Source organism: Puma concolor, chromosome E2 (genome assembly GCF_028749965.1).
Source record: "Puma concolor isolate L17-30 chromosome E2, mPumCon1.1.hap2, whole genome shotgun sequence".
In the NCBI taxonomy this organism is placed as follows: domain Eukaryota; kingdom Metazoa; phylum Chordata; class Mammalia; order Carnivora; family Felidae; genus Puma; species Puma concolor.
The window spans coordinates 56,260,936-56,286,874 of record NC_141681.1 but is presented as its reverse complement, the minus strand read 5'-3'; the positions used below and the strand labels follow the sequence as shown (position 1 = coordinate 56,286,874).

General features: G+C 43.1%; 1 protein-coding gene across 2 annotated transcripts; it reads left to right on the top strand.

Moving 5' to 3' along the window:
• The first annotated feature begins 4 nt into the window (after positions 1-4).
• ZNF577 (zinc finger protein 577) lies at positions 5-21,340 on the top strand. 2 transcript variants are annotated; one of them, XM_086688407.1, is made up of 6 exons: positions 5-192; positions 1,336-1,427; positions 9,585-9,786; positions 12,886-13,012; positions 13,283-13,378; positions 19,567-21,340. In XM_086688407.1, the coding sequence occupies exons 3-6, from the start codon at positions 9,772-9,774 to the stop codon at positions 20,898-20,900; spliced, it is 1,572 nt and encodes a 523-aa protein (XP_086544533.1). In that variant the 5' UTR covers positions 5-192; positions 1,336-1,427; positions 9,585-9,771; the 3' UTR covers positions 20,901-21,340. The 2 variants fall into 2 exon arrangements, with proteins under 2 accessions (XP_086544533.1, XP_086544532.1); XM_086688406.1 differs by lacking the exon at positions 1,336-1,427 and having other exon boundaries at positions 7-192.
• Positions 21,341-25,939: the final 4,599 nt, after the last annotated feature.

Below are 25,939 nucleotides of genomic sequence, written 5' to 3'. Positions count from 1 at the left end.
CCGAACCTAGCGCCAGAATTCGCGTCTCTGGAACGACGCGCGCTGACCCTTATCGGTCACCATCCTTTCCGTTTCTGAGGGTCTGGGAGGGGCTGAGGTGGGACTCGGGGGGTTCTGTGGACACAGAGGCAAAGTGTTTACAGACGTGGTACCGTGGTTTTCTCCAGTGGTGAAGAGCGAGGCCATCGCCAGGTCAGTGTCGGTTCTGGGAGTGTTTCGGGGCCAGGGAGAGCTCGTTGGTTTTTGGTTTTTTTGTTTTTCAAACCCCGGAGCTCGTGGGGGGTCGGTGTTGGGGGAAGCTAGTGGGAATTCCCGCTGGGGTGTTCTGTGTCGGAGGGTCACGTGGGGGTTCCGTGTTGGGACGTGCACTTGGAGAGAGCAGCGTTGTGGGGTGTCTGTGGTCGGGGAAAGCGGGAGTCGTGTCCGTGTCGGTGACCCCCTTTGGGGAGTTCCGTTGTTGATGCTTTTCACATCCTTACTTTCAAAGATGGGGTTTCTGGCCACTTGCGTCCATGTTTACTGTATATTCTTATTGAAAGTACATGTTTCCAGTTTTATTTCCTGCCCATGTAATGACATGCCCAAACTCCTACATACTCCAGAAAATAACTCTTGTTAAAATACAGTGTATTTCGCTTTTAGTGTTGGGATCAGTTTTGTGTAGGTAGTGACATAATTTTATCAGCTATTTCCATATTATTAACTCTGGAAATTTTCATCTTTCTTTTTTTTTAATTACTGCAGTTATGTTCCATCAAGTGGGTGCTTTAATTTGGGTGGAACTGATGAGGGTTAGGTCCACCACTTTCTGGAACATTTGATGGATTTCCTTTAACCCAAGTGTTTAAAAAGGATTTGACCAGCTGTGGTGGTGATTTTTCCACATGTGTCTTAGACATATCTGGTTATGTTTATTCCTAAATAGTTTATACTGTTGGGTTGCCTGGGTGGCTCGGTTGGTTAAGCGTCTGACTTTGGCTGAGGTCATGATCTCACAGTTCTCGAGTTCCAGCCTCGCATCAGGTTCTGTGCTGAAAGCTCAGAGTCTGGAGCCCGTTTCCGATTCTGTGTATCCCTCTCTTTCTGCCCCTCCCAGGCTTGTACTCTTTCTCAAAAATAAATAAAACATTTTAAAAAATTTAAAATAGTTTATACTGTTGTTGTAATGGTAAATGGTGTGGTTTTTCTCCTTATGACCCCACTCCCTCTTTTTTCTTTCTTCTAATTTTATATAATGCACAAGAACAAAACTTTAAAAGGTGCCCTTATTCTGTCACCTCAGTCTACTACCGTTACTGCTACTAGCTTATAACTCAATTCCTTTATATTTTCTAGTTGACTGTTTTTGTTATCTGCAAATAATTTTGGTCAGGTGGCAAGTGTATGGACTGTGGAATAAGAAGAACCTGCTTCTGCCTTTGACTTGGGTAGGTTAATGTCTGAGTCAGTTTCTTCATTTGTGAAAAAGCTATCGTAATTCCTAGTTCATAGCGTCATTATGAAAATTAAATTAGCAGATGTTCTTTAAATACAAAGTGTAGTGCCTGGCACCTAGTCTAGTCTGAATAAATGGTAGCCATGATTTATCAAGCTTTATTCCTCTTTCTCAAAGATCCCCCCCACCATTCTCAAAGATCCTTCCCCCCCACCTTTAGTGAGATATAATTGACATATAACATTCTGTAAGTTTAAGGTGTACAACTGTGTTGATTTAATATACTTATGTATTACAAAATAATTATTACCTTAGGTTAGCTAACACCTGCATCATGTCACATAATTACTATTTCTTTAAAAAAAATTTTTTTGGGGGGGCACCTGGATGGCTCAGTCGGTTGAGCGGCCGACTTCGGCTCAGGTCATGATCTCGTGGTCCGTGAGTTCGAGCCCCGCGTCGGGCTCTGTGCTGCCAGCTCAGAGCCTGGAGCCTGTTTCAGATTCTGTGTCTCCCTCTCTCTGACCCTCCCCCGTTCATGCTCTGTCTCTCTCTGTCTCAAAAATAAATAAACGTTAAAAAAAATTTTTTTTTTTTTTAATTTTTTTTAACGTTTATTCATTTTTGAGAGACAGAGAGAGACAGAGTATGAGTAGGGAAGGGGCAGCGAGAGAGGGAGACACAGAATCTGAAGCAGGCTCCAGGCTCTGAGCTGTCAGCACAGAGCCCGACACGGGGCCCGAACTCACAAACTGTGAGATCATGACCTGAGCCGAAGTCGGATGCTCAACCGACTGAGCCACCCAGGTGCCCCCGTAATTACTATTTCTTTTATGTGGTGAAAACATTTAAGATCTACTTGCTTAGATCTTAAAGCTTTCAGTTCTATGGTACAGTGTTGACTGTAATCACTATGCTGTACATTAAAGCTCTTCGAATCACTTTATAAAATTATTTTCATTTACATTTTTCCTCTCTCTAATATTTGCTTTATAGATGGCTAGATTTCCCAGTGTCTTATATTCCTGGGAGAAACCATACTTCTCCATAATGATTTGTTCTTTTAATATGTGGTTGGGTTTTATTTGCTAATATTTTACTTAGTATTTTTGCGTCTAGAAATAAAAAGATGTCTCAGATTTGCTTTAGAATAATCCAGTGGTAGAGGGAGATGAGTGGTGGTGTAGATACACAAAATTAGGTTTGCGTTGCTAACTATTGAAGACACAATGGATGTGAGGAATTTGATTATACTGTTCTTTCCTGTTTCTTTGTGCATGGGGTTTAATTATACTGTTTCTTCTTCTTTGATTTGGAATTTTTCATAATAAAATTTAAAAATATTTGCTTCTACATTTATAAGTGAAACTGAGCTGTACTTTTCTTTAAGAGTATTTTTCAAGTAGGGGCGTCTGGGTGAGTCAGTCCATCTTTTGATTTCAGCTCAGGTCATGATCTTTCAGTTCGTGGGTTGGAGCCCTGCATGGGGCCCACTGCTGTCAGCACTGAGCCTGCTTCAGATCCTCTGTCCCCGTCTCTCTCTGCCCCTCCCCCCCCAAATAAATAAACATTAAAAAAAAATTAAGTGGCGCCTAGGTGGGCCAGTTGGTTAAGCATCCTACTTTTTTTTTTTAATTTTAATGTTTATTTTTGAGAGAGAGACAGACAGCATGAGCGGGGGGAGGGGCAGAGAGTGGGAGGCACAGAAATCTGAAGCAGGCTCCAGGCTCTGATCTGTCAGCACAGAGCCCGATGCAGGGCTCAAACTCACGAATTGCGAGATCGTGACCTGAGCTGAAGTTGGAGGCTCAACTGACTGAGTCACCCAGGTGCCCCAGTGTCTGACTTTTGATTTCAGCTCAGGTCATGATCTCATGGTTCGTGGGTTCCAGCCCCACGTTGGGCTCTGTGCTGATGGCCTGGAGCCTGCTTGAGATTCTCTATTTGCTCTCTCCTTTCTCTCTCCCTGTCTCTCAAAAATAAATTAATTAAACATTAAAAAATTATTTTAAAGTATTTTTCAAGGGACACCTGGGTGGCTCAGTCAGTTAAGCATCCAGCTCTTGGTTTTGGCTCAGGTCGTGATCTCACGGTTCGTGAGTCTGAGCCCCGCATTGGGCTCCACGCTGGCAGTGTGGAGCCTGCTTGGGATTCTCTCTCGCCCCCTCTCTCTGCCCCTCCCCTGCTCATGCTTTTTCTGTTCCTCTCTCAGAAATAAATAAATTAATTAAAAAAAAATTTTTAAGCATTTTTCAAGTATAAATGAAAAATGAAAAAATAAGCTATTATAACAACCTAGGAGTGCCAACTCATCCTAATCCCCTTCTTCTCCAGAGGTATTCTTATCCTAAAAACGTTATATTAAATTTGCCTGGTTGTTAACTTTATGCAGATGGAACCATAGGTTACCTGTCCTTTTGTATCTGCCTTCTTTTGCTCAGTATTTTGTTGTGAAATTCATCTAAATTGTTGCATATAGCAGTAGTTCATTTCTTTTCATTGCTGTGTAGTATTCTTTGGTGTGATTATATTATGTATCCATTCTGCTATTAACAGACATTTAGGTTGTTACTGACTTGTGTCTATTATGAGTAGTGCTGACATGAACATTTTTGTACTTTTTGGTGCATAAAAGCTGTACTGGGTATACACTTAGTAGAATTCCTGAATGTAGGGTGTACTAGATACAAGGAGAAATGACAAATGCCCAGTGATAATGGGAGTTCTCAGCACACCTCTCTCAGTAACATAGAACAAGGAGAGAAAAAGCTAGAAGGCTATAGTTTAACAGTGGTCAGCAAACTTTCTGTAAAGGGCAGCGAGAGTAAATATTTTAGGCTCTGCGGGCCAGATGGTCTATCTGCACCTGCTTAGCTCTGCCATTGTAAGATGAAAGTAGCCATAGAAAATACATAAACAAATGGGGATGGCCGAGGTCTGGAAAAACATTATTTACAAAAACAGGTCACCAGCCTACGATAGTGCTAACCCTGAACCGTTAGAATAACATGATTAACAAACTTGATTGATGTAAAACACTCCACCCGACAATTTTCCTCAGATGCACATAGAACATTTATAAAAAGTTTGCATGTGGTAGGCCATAAAGGCAGTCTAAACAAATTTCAAAGGATTGAAATCATTTGGAAGATTTTCTCTACTACAGTGTAATTAAGCTTAGAAAGCAATACCAAAATGATATCTAGAAAAATCTCCATTTTGGGGCGCCTGGGCGGCTCATTCGGTTAACATCCTACCCTTGATTTTGGCTTAGGCCGTTATCTCACAGTTTGTGAGTTCAAGCCCCATATCAGACTCTGCACTCTTAGCACCAAGCCTGTTTGGGATTCTTTCTCTCTCCCTGCCCTACTCATGCTTGTGCTCTGTCTTAAAATAAACATTTTAAAAAAAGAAGGAAGAATGAAAATCAATGTATAAGCAAGCATCTATGTAGTTCTCTCTTTTTCTAAAAAAATCTAGTGATTAGTTATTTTAATATTTATAAAAAATTTTTTTTAACATTATTTATTTTTGAGAGACAGAGACAGAGCATGAGCAAGGGAGAGGCAGAGAGAGAGGGAGACACAGAATCCGGAGCAGGCTCCAGGCTCCGAGCTGTCATCACAGACCCTGATGCGGGGCTCAAACTCACAAACCCCGAGTTCATGACCTGAGCCGAGGTCGGACGCTTAATCGACTGAGCCACCCAGGCACCCCTAATATTTATTTATTTTTGAGAGAGAGAGAGAGAGAGAGAGAGAGAGGGAGAAAGAGAGAGAGACATAGAGTAAGCAGGGAAGACACAGAATCTGAAGCAGGCTCCAGGCTCCGAGCTGTCAGCACAGAGCCCAACATGGGGCCCAAACCCATGAACCATGAGATCATGACCCAAGCTGAAGTCAGATGCTCAACCAACTGAGCCACCCAGGCGCCCCGTAGTGATTAGTATTTTAAAGTGCTGGCTTCATACAATTAGTACAGATCCTGCTTTACTGTGATCTGTGAGAGTTTATATAATACCAGAATCATCTGTACTGTAAACTTTATGTAGAAGTCATCAGGCCCTGATGACTTTTTTCTTTTTAACTTTTTTTCATGGAGATTCAGAGTAGAGAGAACATTACAATTCATGCCCATCACTAAGCTTTCACAATTATCAACTCATGGCCATTGGCCAGTCAGGTTCATCATGCCTCTGCCACTTCTGGTTTTTCTCTGGAGAATGTCATAGCACATCCAAGGCCTGTTGTCCTTAAACTTGTAAATATTCTCTTGTGCATCTCTAACTGGTAAGGTCATTTAAAAAATTCATAACCAGTAGGCCATTTTCAAATGTATCAAAATGAATAATTCTTTTATTTGATCCAAGACCCAGTGCATATTCATATTCAAATTTTTTCTGATATTGGCAATGTTGCCCTTAACATTGGATTGTTTGAGTTATGACCCAAATAATGTGCATTACATTTCCTTCTTATACCCCTTAGGTCTCTGTTATTCTTCAACGTTTATTTATTTTTTGGGACAGAGAGAGACAGAGCATGAACGGGGGAGGGGCAGAGAGAGAGGGAGACACAGAATCGGAAACAGGCTCCAGGCTCTGAGCCATCAGCCCAGAGCCTGACGCGGGGCTCGAACTCACGGACCGTGAGATCGTGACCTGGCTGAAGTCGGACGCTTAACCGACTGCGCCACCCAGGCGCCCCATGGTCTCTGTTATTCTTTGACAGCCCCTCTTCTGTTTCCTTTTTTCCTCCTCTTACGTGTCAACATGTTGCATTAAGTATATGGCACCATTAATGAAAGATTCTTGCCAAAAGAGTCATCAGACCTCATCCGTCCAACTACCCAGTTTATAAGAAAAGTTTAGGGGAGGTGGGGAAGAACAAGTTAAACTATAGAATGATGAAGCACTCAGCCAAATCCTGAAACTAGGGTATCTTATGGGCCAGGGTACTTGTTTTCTTCTGTCCTCCCTTCATTCCTTCTCAAAGCCTATGGCTGTCGATTTACAATGACTTGCAACATCTTTAGTTTTATTTCAAATGGAGATTTTTTTTTTTTTATTTAAAAATATTTAATTTAAAAAAAAAATCCTGTGGTATTGCAGGGAAGAAAAAAGACGTGAATTCCATTTTCCCAATCTACAGAGCCAGCTATAACAGTTATTCACGTTGTTATATTTATTTTTGTGTGTATAAACACACACACACACACAGATATAGATCTATTGCTTTACTTTGGCAGAAATACAGTATCATATTGTATACATAATGAGTAGAAATGTGCTTTGTTCATTGAGCTGTATAGCGTGGACATTTTTTATTTTCGGAAATATGTATTAACATATTAAATAATCACATAATATTCCATTAGGTAGAATATAATTATTCATTCAATTAATCCTCTATCAGTGGACCTAAACAGTACCTCAGGGGTTTCTACACACCCCCTCTCCTCAAGTTCAGTAATTTGCTGGAACAGCTCACAGAACTCAGTAACTACTTTACTTACTATCACCAGTTTATTATAAGAGATATAAAGGAACAGCCAGGTGAAGAGGTACATGGGGTAGTGTCCAGAAGGGTCCTGAGCACAGGAGCTTGTGTCCCTGTGCGGTTGGGGTACACCACCCTCTTGGCACCTCCAAGTGTTCACCAACTCAGAAGCTCTCCAAACCCTGTAATGTAGGAGATTTTGTGGATTAAATAGGCCTGATTGATTAAATCATTGACCAAGCTCAATCTCCAGCTCTTCTCTGCTTCCCAGAGGTTCCAGAGGTGAGGCTGAAAGTTCCAACCCTCTAATCATGCCTTGGTCTTTTTGGGGACCAACTCCCATCCTGAGGCTATTTGGGGACCCCCAGCCACCAATAAATCATTGGCATATAAAAGCTACTCTTGTCTCTCCAGAGAGTCCAGAGATTTTAGGAGCTCTGTGCCAGGAATCTGGGACAAATACCAAATATCTATTTCCCATTGTACCATGAGTCTAAGGAGGTAGCCACTCCATTCCTAGGTTTGTAAAAAAAAAGAATATCTTATGAACTGCTTTTTTTTCTTTTTTTTTTTTTCAACGTTTATTTATTTTTGGGACAGAGAGAGACAGAGCTTGAACGGGGGAGGGGCAGAGAGAGAGGGAGACACAGAATCGGAAACAGGCTCCAGGTTCTGAGCCATCAGCCCAGAGCCTGACGCGGGGCTCGAACTCACGGACCGCGAGATCGTGACCTGGCTGAAGTCAGACGCTTAACCGACTGCGCCACCCAGGCGCCCCATGAACTGCTTTTTAAATATCAATTTAGGCTTTTCTCCTGTAACCTATTAATTTATTTTAGTGGCTACTAAAATAAAGGGCTAATAAAATAAAGAGGTTGGCTGCCAACCTGACATCTATGCCCCTTAAAAAAAAAAAAAATCCCTATTTTATTTAGACAGCTATCCATCTGGGAACTTGACCTTAACATTCAGTTCAGCGGGAAATGCAGATTAGTCCTACCAGTCAGGGTACGTCCATTGCCATTCTCAGTTTCATTGCTGTGTTCCAGGCGTGAACATTTTATGCAGCTCTGATCTGTTAAATGTGAGGGAAAGTCTGCCAAGGAGCTTCTTGGAAACAGTTGGGTCCTTGATCTCCATTCCTAGAGATCTCAGTTGTAAACTCATTCCTATCTAACTCCCTAGTTGCTGCCTTGTAGGGTGAAAGCAGTATTCGAATTGACTTCATGGTATTGGTGTCCTCGGTGTGGGTTTCCAGTTTCCAGCATGACTCCAGGGCTTGGCCTGTGGGGAGACTGATCTCTGATCTGCTGCTACTGAGGCAAGAATGAGGCTGCATTTGCTTTCCTGATTATGTGGAAGGAGCTGGCTGGGTGTGCACAACAGATATTACAAGAGACAGTTGCAGGGGCTCTGTTTTTGTAACTGTGACCATATAGCCACTCCACAGTATGGCCACTCCACAGTGTGATGTGCCAAGGGAGTAAAGTTCATAAAGTGCATGAGAAAGAGAGAGAGAGAGAGAGAGAGAGAGAGAGAGAAAACTGTATCGTGAGGCTATTGGAAAAGGGATATGTCATAAAGGAGAGAGGCAGATGTGGATTCAGATCCCACGTTACTACTTAGGAAGGATGTTAACCTGGACAACACACTTCACCTGACCAAGCCTCAGCTTACTTGCAGTTAAAATGGAGACAATACTGGGGCGCCTGGGTGGCTCAGTCGGTTAAGCATCCGACCTCAGCCAGGTCACGATCTCGCGGTCCGTGAGTTCGAGCCCCGCATCGGGCTCTGGGCTGATGGCTCAGAGCCTGGAGCCTGTTTCGGATTCTGTGTCTCCCTCTCTCTCTGCCCCTCCCCCGTTCATGCTCTGTCTCTCTCTGTCCCAAAAATAAATAAAAAACGTTGAAAAAAAAAATTTTTTTTTTTTTAAAATGGAGACAATGCTGGGGCGCCTGGGTGGCTCAGTCGGTTAAGCGTCCGACCTCGGCTCAGATCATGATCTCGCGGTTGGTGAGTTCAAGCCCCGCGTCGGGCCTTGTGCTGACAGCTCAGAGCCTGGAGCCTGTTTCGGATTCTGTGTCTCCCTCTCTCTGACCCTCCTCCGTTCATGCTCTGTCTCTCTCTGTCTCAAAAATAAATAAACGTTAAAAAAAAATTTTTTTTAAAAATGGAGATAATGCTTACCTTCTAGAGTAGTACTGAGGATTAAATAAGACGATGGTCATGATTTGTATAGTATCTTGGTCTTCAAATGGGATAATTGCTCCAGTGCAATAAACAAAAATTTTAGGGATGTGTAGGCACAGGTGGGTTTAAGGCAGTTTCCAAAGCCACCACTTATATACATTATCTTTCCTAAAATTGATCTGTGTGAGAAATTGACAGCAGGCAAGACCATGAGCCGTGTTCTTCTCCCATTTCTTTCATATCCATTCTTGTCCAACTTTGCCCCCCCCCCCAAAAAAAAGGCATTCCTCTCACCCATTCTGTATCTCCCCATGGAGCCTGGCCTCATGATGTAAAAGCTTCCTGGGTGTTAAAGAGACAGAGGAAATGTTGGGGCCTGTTGTTAGAATCCACACAGCCGTAGAGAGCTGTGGTCCCAGGTGAATGTCCTCTTGCCATTGAATTTGCTCTTGAATCCACAGGTTCTAGTCCAGGGGAACAAGGCATTATTGGTCCTAGAAGAAGGAGGAGGTTCCAGGCCTGGGAGATCATCATTTCTGGCAGCAGCCTGACCTGAGATACCTTGACCGTATCTTCTGGGCAGGCCCAGAGCAGACAGAAGACAGAGCATATCCTGGAGTTTCTAGCCCTTTTTAAGAACAGGAGAAAATGACCAAGGCCCAGGTGAGGTTTGTTGTACCTTTCTGTCCTTTGTTTCCCAGTGGATTTGTGGAAGCTTCTAACAGACAGTCTGATAAAATGAGACAGTATATGTTGATAAAAGTCAGGATCTGTTGGAAAATAAGTTTGGGTTATAATCTTCAAATCTGGGTAAATTAGGAAGCAAGGGATATACATAGGTCCTAGGGTCCATACAAAGTCCTTAAGGATGGGAGCTAAATGGCTGTATAAGGCCTTGTGGGCTGCCTTAGCTTTGAATTTGTGTCTCCTCCTCTTGGCAGCTGTGGTACTAAGAAAAACACGAGGGGCGCCTGGGTGGCGCAGTCGGTTAAGCGTCCGGCTTCAGCCAGGTCACGATCTCGCGGTCCGTGAGTTTGAGCCCCGCGTCGGGCTCTGGGCTGATGGCTCGGAGCCTGGAGCCTGTTTCCGATTCTGTGTCTCCCTCTCTCTCTGCCCCTCCCCCGTTCATGCTCTGTCTCTCTCTGTCCCAAAAATAAATAAACATTGAAAAAAAAAATTAAAAAAAAAAGAAAAGAAAAACACGAAATATTACATGATTTGCAGTGTCCGTGAGGAGAAAGCAAACCATTTCTTCAGGGAAAGTAATCTCATTGCTCAGAGAGTCTAAGAAATTTCTTTCCTAGCTCTCCAGAGAGATTTTGTGGTAGACAGTGTCCTCGATATCAACCATGTAATAAAGGCATAGGATGCTTCCTTTGGCTTTTTCTCATCGTGTTCCTCAGCGTAAGCTCAGGGGGTAATGCCAGAGCAGAACTGGATTGGACAGAATTCTTCAAAAGCAGCGCACCTTGACAATAGAACCTTCCAGCAGTCCACACTTTACCCAGGAATAAAGCCTGAATTATTTATTTATTTATTTATTTTTTTCAACGTTTATTTCTTTTTGGGACAGAGAGAGACAGAGCATGAACGGGGGAGGGGCAGAGAGAGAGGGAGACACAGAATCCGAAACAGGCTCCAGGCTCCGAGCCATCAGCCCAGAGCCCGACGCGGGGCTCGAACCCACGGACCGCGCGATCGTGACCTGGCTGAAGTCGGACGCTTAACCGACTGCGCCACCCAGGCGCCCCAAAGCCTGGATTATTTAATAGAATGAATGGGCTGCTTGACCTTTGAGCCATTCTCCATGAAGAATTCTGCCATTTGGCGGAAGACAGCTAAAAGTTCCATTCTTTGATAACAGCTTGGAATACAGATAGTGACAATGCTCCCTGTACACCTTTTTGTTTGTTTGTTTTCTAGGGAGAGAAAAAGAGAGAGAGGATGCACCTGCACGCATGTTATGTGTGAGAGGAGCAGAGCGAGAAGGGGAGACAGGATCCAAAGTGGGCTTTGTGCTGACAGCACGGCCCCTCCTTTATACCTTCTTTTTTAACTTTTTAAATTGTTTAATGTTTATTTAATTTTGAGAGAGAGAGAGAGAGAGAGAGAGTAGGGGAGGGGCAGAGAGCTAGGGAGACACAGAATCCAAAGCAGGCTCCAGGCTCTGAGCTGTCAGCACAGAGCCCGATACAGGGCTCGGACCCACAGACTGTGAGATCATGACCTGAGCCGAAATCGGACACTTAAGCAACTGAGCCACCCAGGCGCCCCTATACCTTCTTAACGACAGGTTCAGAAAAAGAAGTCAGAGTCAACTATTCTTAGTTTGGCCTTTGTATTTTTATTTTATTTATTTTAATTTTTTTTAATGTTTATTTATTTTTGAGAGAGAGAGAGACAGACAGAGCACGAGTAGGGGAGGAGCTGAGAGAGAGAGGGAGACTTAGAATCTGAAGCAGGCTCCAGGCTCTGAGGTGTCAGCAAAGAGCCCGACACGGGGCTCGAACTCATGAACCGTGAGATCATGACCTGAGCCAAAGTCAGATGCTTAACTGACTGAGCCACCCAGGTGCCCCTGGCCTTTGTATTTTTAAATACTTAATGGTGCATAGCTATATTTAAATGTGAAAAAGTCAAGCAAAAAGAAGTATTTGCACTAAAAGAGAATATCCCCTTTTGCCTTTTCCTGCCCAACCCCCAAACCAAGGAGTAACAGATGTTAATAGTTTGGGTCTCTGACTAGTCTCTGTATAATTGACATGTGGTAGAATATATTTATACACATTTCTATATGTATACGTATGTGTATATGTTAAGATTTTTTAGGGGTGCCTGGGTGGCTCAGTCAGTTAAGCATCCGACTCAGCTCAGGTCATGATTTCATGGTTTGTGAGTTTGAGCCCTGCATCCGGCCTGCTGCTGTCAGCTCAGAGCCCACTTCAGATCTTTTCCCTCTCTGTCTACCCCTCTCCCACTCGCAGTCTTTTTCTGTCTCTCTCAAAAATAAATAAATCAAAAAAAATCTTAAATCTATAAAGATTTTTGGTCTTTAATCTATAAAGATATGTCTGGAATACATATATACTAGTTGGGGACTTGATTTTTTTTTTTTTTTTTTCATGTAAGAGAATGCCTTGAAGATCATTGATACCAATGTTTATATCTACCAAATTGATTTTAACATTTGCATGGTATATTACAGCATGGAGGTGCTGTAATACATTCTTGCCTGCTTTTGATGGGTGTTTAGATGATGGATAGTTTTTCACTTATAAACAAAGAATGAACATTTCCTTCTGCACATTGTTTTGTCTCTGAAAATATTTTTTTCGAATATTATTTTGATGCTCTTTTAGCCTACAAAGAACTAATTAGTAGAATTCCATGGTGCTGTTGTCTGAATGTTTGTGTTCCCACAAAATTTATATGTTGAAATCTTGCCCCCCAGGGATGATGGTGTTAGGCGGTGGGGGCCTTTGGACCAGCAGGTGGGCCCTCAACAGAATACAACCATGCTGGCTCCTTGATCTGGGACCTCCTACCTTCCCCAACTGTGAGAAATAAATTTCTGTTTTTATAAGCTACCCAGTCTGTGTTATTTTGTTATAGCAGCCTGAGACTAAGACACAGGGTCCTGTGGTATGTGAAATAGTAACCGTGCACGTAATTTATCACAGGAAGTCAATCAGAACGTGTTCCTGTCCCGCGTTTCTGCATCATCTGTTCTGCCTTAGAGTGCATTGGCATTTGTTGTTACAGGCACCGTTATCATTTGAGGACGTGGCCGTGAGCTTCTCCCGGGAGGAGTGGCGGCTCCTGGTCCCTGCCCAGAAGGACCTGTACCGGGACGTGATGCTGGAGAACTACAGGAACCTGGTGTCAGTGGGTGAGGACAGCATCACAGTCAGTTGTCTTTCATTTCTCATTGAGTAGAACCCATAGTGTCTCTGAAATATCTCCTGGTTGGCACTAACATGTTGTAGGGCATAGACTCTTATTTTCCCATTTGGCCATAGAGTGTATATGCCCTCCCTTCCCCCAGGAAAAAGATTTTACTTTACTGAAGTACAAATGATGCATCAGCTTTCTCCGGTTTTTGCAGGTGCCCAAGCTAAAATACTTGGTGCCAAGTCTTCAGTGATTTCCCATTTTACAGGATACCAAGCCAGCGAACCAGATTCACTCTTCCGGTTGGAGCATGGAGGACCACTGTGGGTGGTAGAGGGAGCAGCTCCGAGGCCACCCTGTCCAGGCGAGTGACCGAAAGGAAAACCAAGAAAACTAGAATTCCAGTCGGTCAAGGAAAGGTTAACACTCTGTTGTGTGGAGAGCTTTTCTTAGGCCAGTTGGTGACACAAATATAATCAACTCCTTTCTGTATCTTTGTTCTTTATTAGGGCTGTTCTTTGTCAGCTATTAAAGGATGAGGTTTTCCCCCCACCCCGTTTTTTTTTTTTTTTTTTTTTTTTTTCTCATTTCTAGATGTGATTACAGTCTGTCCCACCTTGGATCCATATACTTACCTGGTTCTCTCCTGCCTCAGCTTTGCACACCTTCTTCCTTATTTATTTATTTATTTATTTATTTATATGTATTTATTTATAGAGGTCACCCAGGAGTGGGGGAGGGACAGAGGGAGAGGGAAAGAGAGAATATCAAGCAGGCTCTGCACTGTCAGTGAGGGGCCCGATTCAGGGCTCGAACTCATGAACTATGAGATCATGACCTGAGCCGAAATCAAGAGTCAGATGCTTAATTGACTAAGCCCCCCAGGCGCCCCTCCCTTTCTTTTTCTGCAGCGTTCCCACTTCCTCTTCTCCGCCTGCTTGCTCTCAAACAGATGGCTTTGCACTTGGCCCAGCTCTCATCTTCTGCACATCCCTGCCCCTTTTGAAAGGGCTGATATCCCTCCCTGACAACTCACGTCCCCTGAGGTCATCTGAAACCACACGTACCTTGTCTCTCAGGGTACCTCTATCTATTTCTTCACCCTCTGCTTCCCCAACTTGCAGGTTCTGTTGTTTTTTTTAAATCTTCTGCTTGATTCTCATATTAAAAGTTTCATTCATTGTCAAGGCCTAAGCTCCTGTTCTGAGAGAGTCCCAGGTTGGGAGAGTCCCAAATTGGCCTCTTCTGCTAACGTCTAATCTGCACTGTAATGCAGGTACGTTGCCAGCCACCAGGACAGCTGCCCTTTGACGTCCTACTCCCCATATGCGAAACCAGAGTCCTCCTTTCTCCCAGATGATGTCTTCGCCATCATAGAGCGTATTCATATGTACTGACGAGCTAAGCTTTCTGTAGTCTGACAGTTATTTCCAAGTGGACACCTGCCCTTCTGTAGTCTGATCTGACCTCTAATTCTCTATTTTGCCTGCACCCAGGCAAATTATCCTGTGAAATCCTTTTTCCTTCTGCTTCATTGCCGGAACCTGAGATCATTTTTCCTCCTGGTGAATCCTTTCATTCCTAGTGCATTTTACTTAGTTTCTGCTGTACTGCTGTTAACACTGGTGCCTGGTCACCGGTGAGTTTTGCCTTGAGTTTTCCGTATTTCTCTATTACTTTTTGGAAGGTCTTTGCTGTTTGTATTAAATTTGTTGTTTTGGGGTGCTTGGCTGGCTCAGTCAGTGGAGCATGCGACTCTTGATCTCCGGGTTGTGAGTTCGAGCCCCGCATTGAGTGTAGAGATTACTTAAAAATACAATCTTTAAAAAAGCTCTTTTTGTTGTTTTGGAAAGGCCTTTGGAAATTGCATGCACATGCTCAATTCCCACCTCAGAGTAGGCTGTGATCATTTAGACTTGGATTGCTGAGTTGCTACACTCACCCCCACACTGGCTGTTTCCAGTTTTTGGTTTGTCCCTTTTTTTTCTTTTCTTTTGAGAGAGAGAGTATGAAGGGGAAAGGGGGGCAGAAGGAGAGGGTGAGAGAGAATCGTAAGCAGGCTCCACACCCAGCACAGAGCCTGACATGTGGCTTGATCTCATGACTGTGAGATCATGACCTGAGACAAAATCAGGAGTCAGACACTTAACCGACTGAGCCACCCAGGCACCCCCAGTTAGTCCCTTTTAATGGTATGGCTGCATTCCTTTGTGGGCAGGGGGCATTAAAGCTGTGAAACTTAATGAGAAAACATGAAAGTGAGAATTGGTTAAAAAAAAAAAAAAAAAAAAAGGCCCACATATATTTAGAAGTTGAGAAGATAAGAACCCAGCCAGGTAGAGTGAGAAGTATCAGGGCTCTGGGAGGAGGAGAGTCAGAAGATGTCCCAGAAACAAGCCACAAACTTATTCCGGGGAGGCAGAAGTGATATAGTTTATTGAATGCCACAGATACCACAATGTCCAGTGAACTAACGGCTGGCATCTATGCATTTGATTGTGTTGCATTTTTATGTCCAGATACTGCCTTCTTTTTATCTCCCCAAAGTTCCAGTGCACACTTGGAACTCCCATCGTCCCTAATGTCTCTGTACTCTGTCTAAACTGCACTGACTCGGGGCGCCTGGGTGGCCCAGTTGGTTAAGCGTCCGACTTCAACCAGGTCACGATCTCACGGTCCGTGAGTTCGAGCCCCGCGTCAGGCTCTGGGCTGATGGCTCAGAGCCTGGAGCCTGTTTCCGATTCTGTGTCTCCCTCTCTCTCTGCCCCTCGCCCGTTCATGCTCTGTCTCTCTCTGTCCCAAAAATAAATAAACGTTGAAAAAAAAAAAAATTTAAACTGCACTGACTCAGTCATGATCGACAGGTGTTATTGTATTGCTTCGCTGGTTAGGATGAGGCTTCCTTTTCCATACAGAGAAAGGGTCTCTATCTCACTCTTCCTTACTGCGTACAGATTGCATAATCATTCACGTGCATCTGTTCATCACATCTTGAAAACAGGTCTTGCTTCGGTTTTTTGTTTGTTTTGTTTTTAAATCAGGGATCTGTGTAAACTGTGTGGGAAGTTTTTCAAACCACAGACTTTGTCTCTTAAGATTTATCTTCTGATCTACTAGGTATGGGGAGGGTCCTGAGCAAATGAGGTTGGAAATGCTCGCTAGGCCAGCTGTGCTTTGATCCCTGTAGTAGAACTGCCACCCAAATACAGCTCCAAAAGGTTCAAATGTAATGAAGGACAGAAATACCTTCCAAGTGTCCAAAGTCCTCAGTTGCGAAGGGTTGACAGAGATGCCTGAAATTCTAAAATTGTTAGCATTTGATTATGAGGCATAGAAAGGACTGTTTTTGTAAAGTTAGAGAAAATTGAGCTTTGATAATGTGTTACAGAAAGAATGAAGTACTTTTTGGAAGCATGATAAAATAATTTCTGCAAGAAAGATGTTAGAGTTTCAAATAAAAATGATGATGGAAGGCCTGTGGGTCAGTAAAAACATTTTGGAGATGGAAATGAGGAAGGCAATTGAGAGATGAGACTATGTGAAAGGAAATGGCTGATTACTGTGAATTTTATGTTAATAATTGGCTTAGAAAGTGTGACTTTGGTTCTGTCTGAGCTTTTTTTTTTGCTATTTCTAGAGAGTCTTGCTTGATAGATAGCTGGGTAGTAGCATTGGAACAATAAGAAGTTAGAGCTTGGAGCTCTAGAATAAGTGGAAGATAAGGCAGGTCAATGTTTTGTTCCTGGATAGAGGATGATTCTTCAGAATCTCTTAACTGGTGCCAGAGAGGAGATAGGAACAGAGATTAAGGAAGAATGTAGCATTAGTTGAAAGGAAAAAATTGGGAGATGAGTCTATCAAGTAGATTATAATGGCAAATATGGATATTACGGTATATACGGATGTGATGGTCTATACTGTGCCATCCATTGTGTTGGCCACTGGTCACATGTGGCTACTTAAATTTATTTAACATTACGTAAAGTTACAAATTCAGTTCTCCTGTCACTCTGGTCACCCACATTCAGGTGCCCAATAGCCACACACAGCTAGTGGGTACCATATTAGAAAACACAGGTATAAAACATTCCCATTGTTGCAGAAGATTTTATTGAATAGCACAGTACACAGTTGCAGTATGATGAAACTGAGGAGAAGCTGATGTTTCCACCAGTTAGGACAGCTATACTCTTCTCTGGGGCAAGGGCGGATGGCCCAAGGACCTATTTTTAAATTCCAGGTGGACATATATGTGTCTGGATATATTGGACTGAGGGAGGTTGTATCGTTTTTACATAGAAAGTTGAAGTATTGGCTACTGTACTACTCTAGATAGGTAATTGGTGTTATTATAAAAGTTTAGTTTTGATGTGCAGGTGGAATGAGAGGGGAAAGGTTTAGTAACAAGGGATTATTGACTATTTTGCCTCAATAATCTTGGAATAAGATTCCGTAGATCCTGCATTCTGATTTTCCAATTTCAGCCCTTTCTTATGAAAACCTCCATTGTTTATATGTTTGGTCAGCATTTGTTTGATGTTTCTGGATGGGATTTTCATATTCTCTTTGCATATCACTCTCCCAAAATTCTTAAGACTTGGAATCCATGAAATTCTTGTCCAGGGCCTTCCCCTTTCTCTGTCCATTACCTCATCTGGTTCTGTGTAGTCCAAATGTTTAAGTACTGTTTATATACTCAACTTAAAATTGTTATCTGAAGTCTGGAACTTTCTCCACACTCCTAGATCTAACCGGATACTTCATATTTGTTCTTGAATGTTTATCTCAGACCTGATGCATTCCTCAAAACGGAACGCTTGATTCCCCACACATACCAAACCTAACTCCCTGATTTTCCTCATTGTATTAAATGGCACCAGCACCCTACACAAATGCTTAAGCCACATATCGAGGAGCTATCCTCAGTGATTCCCTTTTCTTCTTCTAGCACTCATTCTTGACTGAGCCTTCTCTTTTCCTCCTGTCACTCTTTCCCTTCTCTGTACTATGTCCTTGTTTTTGTACATTTCTCTAACTCCATTGTAGTCAGTCACACTGAAGCTGCTGTTTGTTACCTCTTTTGAGCAGGGGAGAGGCAGAGAGAGTCAGGGAGAGAAAGAATCCCAAGCAGGCTCCACACTCAGCACAGATCCCGGCACAGGACTCAGTCTCACAACCGTAAGATCACGACCTGAGCCAATATCGAGTTGGACGCTTAACCTACTGAACCATCCAGGTTCCCCAGAAGGTGCTGTTACCTCTTGCCTGAACTCTGCTGTAGATTCTTGTGTATTCTCTCAATATTTTCACCTCTCCAGTTCATTCTTCATGCAACAGCCATGTGGCATTTGGAAATACCAATTCAGAATGGGTTGTATTCCTGCCAGAAATGTTTGGTGGCTTCTGGCCATCACTCTTATCATAAAGTCCAGTTTTTTTTAACTTTTTTTTTTAATGTTTATTTGTTGTGTGAGAGAGAGAGAGCACACATGTGCATGCAAGCAGGGGAGGGGCAGAGAGAGGGGGAGATAGAATTCCAGGCGGGCTGCGTGTTGTCAAGTGCAGAGCCCAATGCAGGGTCTTGAACCCATGAACCTTGAGATCACGACCTGAGCCAAAATCAAGAGTTGGATGCTTAACCAAATGAGCCACCACCCAGGCACCCCAATAGAAAATCCAGTTTCTAACAAAGTCTCCCTACATCATCTATATGGTCTCAGTTCTGCCTCCCTTTCCAAACTTACCTGTTTCTACTTCACTCAAGCCAAGGATATAGTGGAGGTGCACCAGCCTCTCTTATGTTTCTTGATCATGCCTGAGTTTTTCTGCTTCTGAGTTTTTTTGCATTGGTTGTTCCTTTTTGGAATGTTATTCATCGAGTTATCTGTATAACACCGCTCATTCTTACCCTGTGATGTCACCTTCACTTCCTTGTCTCATGGATGATGATTTTATCTAACACTAACCTACTACTACTCTGTCAGCTTCTTCATACACACTGTTTTGCACGTTCTGTAATTTTTTTATTTCTTTGGTTACTTGTTGATCCTCCCTTCCCCCCATCTTTTTCTCTGTCTGGTTACTAGAATGACAGCTCCACAGAGACAGAATATGTAAGTTACCTTAGTGTGACCGATATATTGTAATTGTAATATTCAAACATAGTATGGTAATGTTCTAATATCATATTCTAATGTATTCCCAAACACCAGCGCATTCAGTGTTTGTTGGATGAAAGGATCCATCCCCTCCATCTTTTGTTCTGTTCCAGTCACAGTGTGGTTCTGTTTTTACTTGTCTCCATTTTGCAAGGTCCTATTTGGAGAGAAGCCTAAGTTATATTTATTCATTGTAGACTATCCATTGTTGTTTCTAAAGTACGTGTTTTTCCTTTTGCTGTTTTATAGTGTTGTCTTTTTCTCACAGAGCACAGGGTACATTTCTCTTAGACTTCGATCTTAGAGCTAGCCCAAACCATGGCTTTTTTTTTTTTTTTTAACCTTCTTTTCCCCCTAAAATTATCATGGATGTTTTCATTGTTCTTTTTCCTAGAAGAAATATGGGAGATTGACCATATGCAGTGGCACCCAGAAAACCAAAACGAGATTAAAACTTTGGAAAGATGTCAGCAAAATTATGCACTTGGAAATAATTTCAATTTATGCAAAAGTCTTGTTCCTTTAACACAAAGACACAATAAATTTGGTTCACATTGTAAAGGTTTAAAATCACATTTAGGTTTTATTCTCCAGAATAGAAGATATGCAGGAGAAGATCCTGATGAGTTTAGTGGATATGGGAAATCCTCTGTCTACATCCAACAGGATACAACTCTTACTGGAATTAAATGCACTAAATCACAGCTCGGTGAACATCAAAAAACTTACGCAGAAGAGAAACCACATGAATGCAGTGAGTGCGGTAAGGTCTTCTCTAGGAAGGCACAGCTCATTAGACATCAGAGAACTGAAAGGGGAGAAAAGCCCCATGGATGCAGTGAATGTGGGAAGACATTCATGAGGAAGATTCAGCTCACTGAACACCAGAGAATTCATACTGGAGAGAAGCCCCATGAATGTAATGAATGTGGAAAAGCGTTCTCTAGGAAGTCACAGCTTATGGTACATCAGAGAACTCACACAGGAGAGAAACCCTATGGATGCAGTGAATGTGGAAAAGCCTTCAGCAGGAAGTGCCGGCTCAATAGACACCAGCGATCTCACACTGGAGAGAAACTCTATGGATGCAGCGTGTGTGGGAAGGCCTTTTCCCAGAAGGCATACCTCATTGCACATCAGAGACTTCACACAGGAGAGAAGCCTTACGAGTGCAGTGAATGTGGAAGAACTTTCTTTTTTAAGTCAGACCTGACCAAGCATCAGAGAATTCATACAGGAGAGAAACCTTATGAATGCAGTGAGTGCGAAAAAGCCTTCAGGAGCAAGTCAAAGCTCATTCAGCATCAGCGAACTCATACTGGAGAGAGGCCGTATGCATGCAGTGAATGTGGCAAAGCCTTTGCCCACATGTCAGTCCTCATGAAACATAAGAAAACTCATGCAAGAGAGAAAACTATAAATTCACTGAAAGTGGAGAAACCTTCCTCAGGGAGTCATAGCTCTTTATACGTGAGTAAACTTGCCCAGGAGCAAAACCAGATGAACACGGTGCCTGTGGAAATACCTTCTTCGGGAACTCAGCCCTTGTTAAACCTCAGTGAGCTCCTTGGGGGTAGAAATGTAGTGTTTGTGGAACAGCCTTTTCTAAGAAGTCAGGCCTCAGTAAGTAATCTGGAATTTGCACAGGGAATATGTCTTGCAAATGCAGTGAATGTGACCACACCTTCTGTAATAAATTATGTTTTATATGTTGCAGACATTGTGTAAGAAAGAAAATCCTCTGGTACCAGGATCTATCTGATACTAGAAAAGCCTTTAGCAAGAATCCTCCACACATTCTATGTGAGAGCTCATTTTGGGCAGAAATGCTGTGGAGGCAGCGGTGGTGGAGGCTACGTCTGTGAGAATTCAGACTTATTAAATATCCATGAAAGCCCAGTCCACAGAAATGCAGCTATTGTGGGGAACCCGTTTCCTGGAGATGAGTATCTCCATTGCTATCAAAGAATTCCCACAGGACCAGAACACGAGGAAAGAATGTGATGATGTTTTCAATGATAAGTTGTACCTAATCACATGCCAGAGAAGTGTAGAAAAATATTAGAGACACTGAATACAGACAGCATTTTTAGTAAAATGTGGAAGAACTCATAGGAAAGAGAGACCCCTGAATGCAATAAAAGATGGAAATTCTATCACCAAACTAACTAATGTGTCACAATTTTATACCTTGGGAATGAATCTGGGAAAGACTTCTCTAATAAATGAAATCTTGGGCACCAGGAATTACGTTATGTAGCAAAAACCTATGAATATGATGAATGTGGAGATACAAGTGTATTAGTTTCTTATCACTGCTGTAACAAATTACCATAAATTTGTTGGCTTAAAATAACAGAGATGTATTATCTTACAGTTCTGGAGGTCTGAAGTCTGAAATGCATCTCACTGGGCTCAGAGCAAGGGGTTGAAAGGACTGCATTTGTTTCTGGAGGCTCCAGGGAGAACCTGTTCTCTTTGTCCTTCCAGTTTCTAGAAGCTGCCCAAATCCGTGGCTTGCAGGCCCCTTCCACCTCAAAGCCAGCAATGGCCAGTCAACTCCTCCATCACTCTGGCACTGCCTCCTGCCTCCCTCTCCCACATTTAAGGACCTGTGTGACTACATTGGGCCCACCCAGATAATCCAGGATAACCTTCCTATTTAAAATCAGCTAATTAGCAACCTTAACTCCACCTAACTACCTTGATTCTCCCGTGCCTTGTTCTCTGACATATTCACAGGTCCTGGAGATTAAGATGTGGATATCTTTGGGGGGGGCCATTACCCCGCCTACTGCAGACCACCATCTGGCACCCAGTGATTTGTGTCCATACCACATGGAAGATACATTCGCTCTATCCCAGCACCTCCAAATGTCACAAACTGTTAACAGCACCAACTCAAAGTCCAAAAATCCCACCCACATCTTATCAGCTCAGAAGCTCTAAATCAAGCATTGGGTGAGGCTCTGCCTACAGATTGTCCTGAGGCACAATTCCTCTCTTGACTGTGAGCCCGTGAAACTCGAGAAATGAGTCACATGGCCCTAAAATACCCAATTGCATCTTTTACTTCAAATGCCCTGTGCCCTGTAGCGTAACGTATTTACAGGTTCTGGGGATTAGGACATGAATGTCTTTGGGAGATCATTTTGTCCACCACAAAAACATTACATTTCAGAGAATTCATACTACAGTAAATTCCTACCTAGCCATTAAATAAATGTAGAGAAGCATGTTCTCAGAGAAGTAATTGTCTTTAGTTATCATGGTCCAAATACAGTAACTTTTTTCCCTGAAATCAAGGAATCTTACACTTGTGTCATTAGATGTGATCACCATGGAATGCTCTTGAAATATGTAAATCAAGTGATACACTGGAGAAGAACTAAATGTTTTAAAGGAACATGAGATTTATGTGCTGCAGATGTTGCCAAACGTATGTTTGTATCTATTCTGAAATTGTATAAATTATCCCGTTCTGAGTATGGTACTCCATACCACACCTAAGTGTGAGAATTTTTCACAGCCAATTCCAACAGCCCTTTTTCTCTAACAGTAAATGTTTAATGTATATACCCTCATTAAATAATGAAAAATACAGAAATGGACTGAAATGGACTGTAATACAGAATGGAAAATAATAGAAAAATACAGGAATGGACTGCAGACATAGGGTAATAGGGACATCAGGACAGCTATCTCTCAGAGAAAGGAAACAAATGAAGGAATCCTTACGATTGCCCCCAGCTTATAGCCTGGAGAGAGTTTCCATTCTGCAGCATAGGGAGAGGGAATCTAATCAGATCCTGGCAGTCTGTGAACTGAGACAGTTTAGAGTTCGGGGAATTCAAAGCGACTCAAGTTCATGGGGCAGATCACAGGAGAGGACAGAGCTGCACCCAGGGTGAGAGAGTTCCCCCATATGATTTTCAGTTGTGAGCAGCACATATGTGCGGAAACTCCCAGGGCTGGAGAAAGAACCACTGGAAATGAACAGGCAGAACCATCCTTGGAGGTTGCACATGTGGGGAATAATTTGTGTTTCCACCAGCTGGAATGGAAACCCCTCCTAACATCGGGAGAATCACAGTGGGACTTCAGAAAAATAGTGACTCTACTGGGTGATTCATGTTGGCTCTAGACTAAAGGCTGCTCTGAACCCTCCTGACAAAGTAGAAAGGCAAGCGGCTACCAACGCAAACTGTTTCCAAGTAATTTAACTCCTTCCCAGACCAAAGCCCAGTAGTATTTAAAGAATAGAAAGGAATCCCATCGACCAACAATGTCAAACTCAGTGTCTGGCATCTAGTCAAAACCTACCCAGGGATGCAAATAAAAACAAAAACAGGAAAACAGGACCTGTAAACGTGAAGAAAAGTCAATAGAGACCCAGAATTGGCATGGGTGACAGAATTAACAGAAAATGATGTTAAAAACAGCCATTGTAAGTGTTCTGTATGCTCAAGAAGGTGGTGTCAAGTGGATTATAAGAATTATAATTTCCTGGGGTTTCTCTCCACGGGAGCAAAGGGATAGATGAGGCCCAGTCTAGTCACTGGAGCCCCTAACCCCAGGTTGTTCAGCCTCCCAGGAAGAGGCCAGAAGATCATTTCCATCAGTGAGGACCAGGTCCTGTGAGGAGACCCAGACCCAGCTGAAGTTGGGGAGTGTAGTTTGGTCTCCGTCTAGTCCGTCTTTGGTTTTTGTGGGAACTGAGGCACCTGTGCACGGCCACAGGTTTCTGGAAAGTGTGGTTTGGGGTGCATGGTCTTCCTAGTTACGGGCTGGTGCTTCTTGGCTGTTTGGCTGCCACGGGGGTTCTGGCACATGTAGTTCGTCTGCCTTTGTCTGTTTTTCTTCACATGAGAATCTGGCCTGGGTCCAAGCGGTTGTTGAAGAGGGTGCCTGTCAGAACCTTATCAAAGACCGCTGGGGCTTCTGTATGCAGCATGTGAGGGAACTGGCTTTCCATGGGTCAGTTCCAAACTCATCCTGTGGCTCAGCTTGGGCAAGGTCAGATCTTGGTAGGTCTGTCCTGCTGTATGGCTGGGGTAAGAGATGGCACTAGACAGCTCCTTTGTTGTGTGGGAGGCATTCGCCCTTGTTCCTCCGGGTTCTAGGTGACTAGATGGACCCCGTGTTGGGAGCTTGGGAGGGGAATTTGATTGTGGGTCCTACTGAACCTTACTATACCTTCTATCCCACCCCTTCCCCTCCTGGTCCCCAGAAAAACTTGGAGTGTCTTTGTGTTCTGTGGGGTGTCTTGTCCTGGCCTCCTCTTACCCGCTGTGTCACCACGAACAAAAAACTTCTAGTACAGTGTCTGCCATGCAGTGCCTTGAGGACTAAGCAAGCAACTTGCAAATAGTATTCTTATGAATGAGATGATTTAGGCAGAAAGAAATTTGATTTACACACTTTAGAACATACAACAATCTGTACACATTTATAGATTCTACCTACTTTGTCTTGATTTCCAGCCTAGAGCTTCAGTCTCTAGATTTTAGAACCTGCCAGACCTCAGAGGAGAAGTCCAGAATCGGCTACCCCACAACAAGTTGTCTGGTGCTGGTTTGGTACAGGGGAGGATTTACTCCAGGTTTGCCCTTTTCTGTGTTTGTAGGTTTGTTTTAGGGGTGAAGGTAGAAGACTAGAGATTCCTAGTTGGTGTGTGGGCTGATTAGTCCCCTGTCTGAGGCTGTCTTCCTAACCTTAGCTTTGTGCTTTTGAGGGTTCATCCTTCGTGAAAAGAGGGGAGTTGAGTAATTGTCAAAACCCTAAAAGCTAGCCTCTCATTGAAATGTCTCCTTTAGGGGCGCCTGGGTGGTTCAGTCTGTTAAGCGGCCGACTTCGGCTCAGGTCATGACCTCGTGGTTTGTGGGTTTGAGCCCTGCGTCGGGCTCTGTGCTGACAGCCTGGAGCCTGCTTCAAACTCTATGTGTGTGTCTCTCTCTATTCTTCCCCTGCTCGCGCTCTGTCTCTCTCTGTATCTCTCCCTCTCAAAAATAAATAAACATTTTTAAAAAATGGCTCCTTTATCCTTGGTCAGCGCTCTCTTGTCAGATGTTCAGAACCAGAAAAGACAATTGACTAAAAATGCTGGCCATTTCCTAAGAACAGAAGAAAACTTGAAGGTCCTGGTGGGTTTTTGTTTGTTTCTGTGTTTTGCCTTCATTCTCATGGGTTTGCAGAGGCATGTAAAAATAATTATCAAATGGAAACACACGCTTTCCTAAATTCAGAATTTAAGGAAAAATAAGCCATAACATTAAGATTAGGACAAAGGTAGAATAGGGAAATGTAGACCATAGAGTTCACTTAAAGGAATACTGGTGAATAGATATGTAAGAATGTATGATGTATGTAAGTTGAATTACAAATACTTTTTAAGATTTTTTTTTTTAATTTTTTTTTTCAACGTTTTTTATTTTTATTTTTGAGACAGTGAGAGACGGAGCATGAACGGGGGAGGGGCAGAGAGAGAGGGAGACACAGAATCGGAAACAGGCTCCAGGCTCCAAGCCATCAGCCCAGAGCCTGACGCGGGGCTCGAACTCACGGACCGCGAGATCGTGACCTGGCTGAAGTCGGACGCTTAACCGACTGCGCCACCCAGGCGCCCCAAGATTTTATTTTTAAGTAGTCTCCATGCTCAAAGTGGGGCTCAGACTCAACCCCAGGATCAAGAGTCTCACACTCTACTGACTGAGCCAGCCAGGTGCCCCAAATTACAAATACTTTCTAATGCTTCCATTATCAATAAC

Excerpts from the sequence above, each read along its gene's own strand:
- ZNF577 (XM_086688407.1), top strand. Across the intron at positions 13,013-13,282 it reads CAGGAACCTGGTGTCAGTGG|GATACCAAGCCAGCGAACCA; the intron begins GTGAGGACAGCA and ends CCCATTTTACAG. Across the intron at positions 13,379-19,566 it reads TCCGAGGCCACCCTGTCCAG|AAGAAATATGGGAGATTGAC; the intron begins GCGAGTGACCGA and ends TCTTTTTCCTAG.